We start from the raw sequence: 6,084 nt of genomic DNA on the forward strand, positions 1-6,084 counted from the left end.
GTACATTTGTAAATATAAAAAGAGCATTTTAGATTATTAATAAACGAATGTGACCTTATAATATTTGACATTATTCGATAGCTACTTAGCACCAATTAATTTGTAAGTATTTAAAGTAAGCTATATTTTAATATAATCAACAACCAATTATAATGTCTCCACGAAAAAATGAATGCAGACGAAGTGCAATCTAAAAATAACTCAGTAGCGTTTACTGATTGGACGTTATGACAAATTTATTCCAGACGGAGTCAAATGTTTACATTGTCAAACGTCAGCGTGCAGAATTCGGGATATATATTTTGTTATTGAAAATACAGAAGAAATAAGTATAGTGCATAATGGCAAGTAGTTCTAAAACAGTTCGTGGGAATGCCAGAGACATAATTCTAAAAGTATTGCAGTTCTGCGATGACGAGAAAAGACAAAAGGGATTGATTATTCCTATTGATAACGCGATACAACGGGTAGCGGCCATGACAGGTGACGTGTTATTTTCAGTGTTACCAAGTTGCATTTATATTACAACGCAAGTAAATTATTCTGTTTTTTAGTTTTGTTCAAAGTTATGATATAAAAAAATATTAATGTCGGATAGCAATATAAATTAATACTTATTATTTGTGAATGTAAACGGATTTACAAAATTTTGTATATTAATTAAATTGACATTTACAAGTTCGAATTCCATAATAACGCATCGACAGAATTATCGACATGTATTAAATTACGATACTTAGATATATATTATATATTATTATTCTATATTTCAGGTGTATCAAGTAGGACAATTAACCGAATTAAAATTTAAGCAAAATTCCTACGCCAGGGAAGAAAAGGACAAGGAAGAAGATAATAGAGCTGGATAGCTTTGACCAATGTGCCATACGCCATAAAATACAAGAATTCTATTGTGTCAGAAAAGAAGTGCCAACATTAAATAAAATTTTGGCTTCTATAAAAGAAGATATGGACTATAAAGGAGAATGAGAGACGCTCAGAAAAACGCTTTTTGCAATGGGATTTAAATTTCAAAAATGTCAGTCCAAAAGAAAAATTTTGATTGAGAGATACGATATTTGTGCATGGCGAGCAAGATACCTAGACATTTTACGTAAAAATAGACAGTTAGGTAATCTAAAGCGCCCAGTAGTATATATTGATGAAACTTACATTCATCCTACATACGCCGTATCAAAATGCTGGCAAAGTAATGAAGTTCACGGCGTTTTAGCTTCTGAATCTGTCGGGCAAAGATGGATAATTCTGCATGCGGGTGGAGAAATGGGTTTCATCAAAGATGCTTTATTAATTTTTAAAGCAAAATCATCCACAGGAGATTACCACGATTCCATGAATGCTGACAATTTTAAAAAATGGGTGACAGAAAGACTTTTACCCAATTTACCCGAAAACTCAATCGTTGTAATGGATAATGCATCTTACCATTCGGTGCAGCAAGATAAATGTCCAACAATGGGTAATCGCATGGGTGAAATGAAGAATTGGCTTCTTGAACATAGAATTCCAGTTGTTGACGAAATGCGAAAAAGCCAACTTTATGAATTAATTTTGTCCCACATAGGTCCAAAGAGATACGTCATTGACGAACTGCTTGCCAGTCATGGTCACACGGTAGTAAGACTCCCACCATATCACTGTGACCTTAATCCGATAGAATTAATCTGGGCCACAATGAAACGGAGGGTTGCTCAAAAAAATGTAGGACAATTGAATAGCAATATATGTGGATTAACGGAAACAGCCTTTGAAAGTATTACCACAGAAGAATGGCAAAATGTGTGTAAGCATGTCATAAAATTGGAAGAGCAATATTACGCCAGAGATGCTATTATGGATACAGAAATGGATGGTTTTATTTTTACCGTAAACGGTCTTGAGAGTGACACAGAATCGGATGATAGTCTTTCTGGAATTGAACCATTATAATAGTAATTATATAATTTCTACATTGTTTGTGTAATTTATAGTTTGTTATCGTGTTTTATTTAAAATTCCATTGATTTTGATACTATTTTACTGTCTTTAGAGTGAATTTAATTTATTTTCGCCTTTTTTATTATATTTTTTCCATGACTAAAATATACACAATACTACTTTATATTTTACAATTTATGATTTTTCCAACTATGCATTTCTTCCTCATGGTTATAAAGAAAGTAACGCGTTTTTATTTTGATTGTGTTTATTTTTTATTTTAATATTTTTGTACATAAATCTACTACCAATAAAAATGTATAAATAACCATTTTTTTGTTAGTTATGGCAACATTCTCAATGTCATACTAGCGCCCTCGCTAGATCTATACCAGAAATTGAGATACCACCAGAACCATTGAACGGCTTGCTCATCGGCACGGTTCCAGATTCAAACCTGTTCCTGAAGTCCATTCGCACATTCAATTCATGCTTCCAAATGACTTCGTTCGGAACAACAGAAATAGTTCACAATACTGCGGCAAGTGGTCAACAATTCCATTCTACGTTCAAAATCAAAGGCCAAGTATGCCACAAAGTAGGCTCATTGCTGTAAATGCCAAACGAACCACATAATTTTTTACAAATCTACTTCATGGGCGGTGAGGACATCAATCGTGTGGATGCACGTTGCGGCTACAATAACCTCAATTCGCCTAATGCCAGGCGCATCGTCGGCAAACTGGACGCCCTATTGAATGAGCACAATAAATTATTGAAATTCTTTAAAGCACACATGCACGAATTGCAAAGTGACAATCACGCTATTGTCATCAATCCTGATAAAACACCAGCTGGAGAGTACGTGCGTCGATTCAATGCACCTGTTGTTGACGACATTGCTGGAATCATGGTTGGCGACCGCACATCGACGCGAAAAATCGTGATTCGAATTCACTTACGATACATTCGTTATTTTTTATTATGCAACCAAAATATTCACTAAAAATAATTTATCTGGCAGAACAACGTTTGCCGGGTCAGCTAGTATTAAATAATATTCTTTATAATACTACAGCAGGCCAACAGGCTCAACGACAGTAGTGTATTGAATTGAATATAAGTGAAACAATCACAGATAGAAATTTGATAAAAAATCACATAAATATATTGTGACCTTTCCGGGAATCGAACCCGGAGCTCCCAGATGAAAGGCCAGCGTCTTACGGACTGTAACACGAGAGCCGCCTAATTAGCACTACGATCGAAGTTGGTCTTGATACCAACCAATGTGATTGTTTCAGTTTGAAAAGACATTTCACAGTATCATTCATGATACTTATTTTAAATATATATGATTGTGGAAAAGATTTTCTCAATATTTTAAATTTTAAAAAATATACCTAAGTAGGTATATATTAAATTTTAAAGGGATTTAATTTATATTTTGTAGCAATCGTAAACTTCATTTAATTTAAAGTAGTTTATCTTTAACTAAATAAAATGGTAAATACCTACTTTGTATATTCCTAGTTATCCGTTTATCCGTACTAAATAAAGAAATTTCATACTATGTTTTCTATTTCGCCCTCCGGTGAAATATAAATAAACGGACATTTGTGTAAAAACACTTATATAGTTTGAAAATTATTTTTATACATTGGTAATTTGAATGTGGGCAGATGTATGTAGGTGTATTAGGCTTTATAATCTTCCATTGGAGTTTAAACGTTACACGGATTTTAACAAATCCCGCATAATATAATATAAGTATCTAAACTGAAAAACGAAATTAATAATTATTATTGTCTTAGTTTAAAACATTAATGTAGAATTTAAAATATGCCTTGATGTATTTGATGTTGACGTACCGTTGAGTAGGTAATAAAATAATTCGACTGATTCGAAGAATTTAAGTCAAAATGTGAATATTACATTTAATTTCACGTCAAAACAGATTAATATAATAGATTATAATATTATTTTCGACAGTTTCTATTCTATTTTATACATCAAAATATTAGCTCATCATCTAACTCTAAAGGGAATATAATATAGTATATTTCAACACGTACCATTTCCAGGATAGCTCTCCATGTCTCATTTCCAGGATGTATTTGGTAGTCTCTCTTGACGTGGTTATTAATTCGCGGATTTGTTTTAAATGGCGTTAAGATCGCTGTCAGAATTAATTAGTAACGTATTTATAAATGTATTTTACTTAGATCACATTTTTAAAGTCTTTTTGGACAACTTCAAATCTGTACTAATCAATATGATGTTTTTTTCATTGCTTTATTTTCTATTTAGTTGAGAATAATATATTAGTGTGTTGGAGTTTGAGAAGCATTTTTGGAGTGAACCCTGCTACGACACATTGTTGATTCACAAGCTAAACTCAATGATCAGTGTCTGTCAAACTTTGATTTAACTTGACACGCTGAAGAAGTGTAGTTTATTTGGTAGCATACTAAATAAAAATCTCTCAAAAAATAAATATACCTACCTTAATAATATTAATAAATAAAATAATATTATTTTATCAACGTATATATTAATAATATTTTTATCAGTCGGTAGGATGCACAAAACGTGGTTCTAATTTACATAAACAAACACGTAACTCCTCATCTAACACATATAATTAATTGATCCCGTTTTGTTGATTTCATTATCACGAGCGTTAATAATAACCCTCACTTTGAAAAGATCCAAATGGCAACAGAGATTTATTTGTTGTAGTAGCCAATCGAGGATACCGAAATCCAAAATGCTGACTACTTTATCTCAGAACTGCTCTATCTTATATGAGTGTAGCAAATTTCACGTTCCTTTTCGTTTATAAGTAGATATCATGGTGTGAAAGTCTTGAATTTATTTACATAGTTTTTACATAATTATTGTCGTTCCACAAATCTGCTTTGATATTTTCGCCTATTTGTTGTGTACTTATAAAGTTGATATACTATTACATTATAATTATATACTATTGAATGTATTTTAAGCTTGGTATTGAATACTATTTTTTAAAATCTTCTTTTTTCTTGCTTATGCTGGTTACCGAATTGATTGTAATCATCTCGATATGACCACCTATCATAGTCAAACAATTCTATTGCATGGTTTACTATAAAATTATATTTTGCATTTCATTGTCTAAAATTCATTTTCCGGTTGTAATTGAAATATAATATAATTTTTACAACGTTTTTATTAGGTCGCATTCTTATTTGTCCAGTGGTTGTTTATCCAGTACAAATCTGGCAATCGATTTTTAACTAACTTCCCGACTAGCTAGACATTTGAAACTTTTAGAATAATTATATCAGAACACGATGTTAATGCATTTTTTTAATACTTTTAGCCATCTTTAAGTAGAATTGAATTCATTTTCAGTTAATTCTGTTTTGTATGAAAAGTTATTTCGGAAGAAATCCGTTAAAAGTAAAAAACTATTATTGGTTGCTAGGAGTCTGAGGTCCTAGCAACTAAATTATTAATACATACGTGCGTTACTATGGAAATCAATATGAAATGTCAAAATGACATTTCAGTATTCTATATTTATTCAGTATTTCTATCAAGTACATTTTTTTTTTGATCGTTTAAGCTAGTCAAGTCAAGTTTATATGATTCAACAGAAAATTTAAAAACGTTGCATATAAAAAGTTCTTTTTATCTTGTAATTTATTTACTTTACTTGATTCTCAATTAATATTGTGTAGTTTATTTTTAATCTTGGTGTTTTAATCTTTTACGTAAGACAAATATTTAAAATAAATCATTAAATGCTTGCAATATTAATAATGGCAAGTGTATCTGCAACGTGATGTTGTGTAAGAAAAAATAATTGGTAGAAAACATATTTGTAAGGATTCAATAACAAAGAATGAATACAACGAAAAACGAATCAACGCCACTCGAATTTTATAAAATAACGATGAAGCTTCTCGCTAAGCTATACAGAGGTTTTTCGTTCAATATTTACGCAAACAGAAATGATTTGTGAGAGATTGTTCTCTTTTATATCTGCCATTTCACATATAAACCCATTTTCTTAGAATCGAAGTCTGTAATCAATCAAAATAATTTATTGTTTTGTGAACCGAATACACTTCCATAATAGCTTCCATTTAGCTATTGAGT

The 6,084-nt window shown here is 31.1% G+C and overlaps 1 protein-coding gene across 1 annotated transcript; it reads left to right on the forward strand.

Annotated features, from left to right (window-relative positions):
* The first annotated feature begins 341 nt into the window (after positions 1-341).
* Positions 342-1,950, forward strand: LOC147066190 (uncharacterized). Its single transcript, XM_085955736.1, has 3 exons — positions 342-483; positions 774-801; positions 1,002-1,950. The coding sequence occupies exons 1-3, from the start codon at positions 342-344 to the stop codon at positions 1,948-1,950; spliced, it is 1,119 nt and encodes a 372-aa protein (XP_085811862.1).
* Positions 1,951-6,084: the final 4,134 nt, after the last annotated feature.

Source organism: Rhyacophila brunnea, unplaced genomic scaffold, assembly GCF_057557595.1.
Source record: "Rhyacophila brunnea isolate RB1 unplaced genomic scaffold, BYU_Rbru_1.0 scaffold_5, whole genome shotgun sequence".
NCBI classification, from domain to species: Eukaryota; Metazoa; Arthropoda; class Insecta; order Trichoptera; family Rhyacophilidae; genus Rhyacophila; species Rhyacophila brunnea.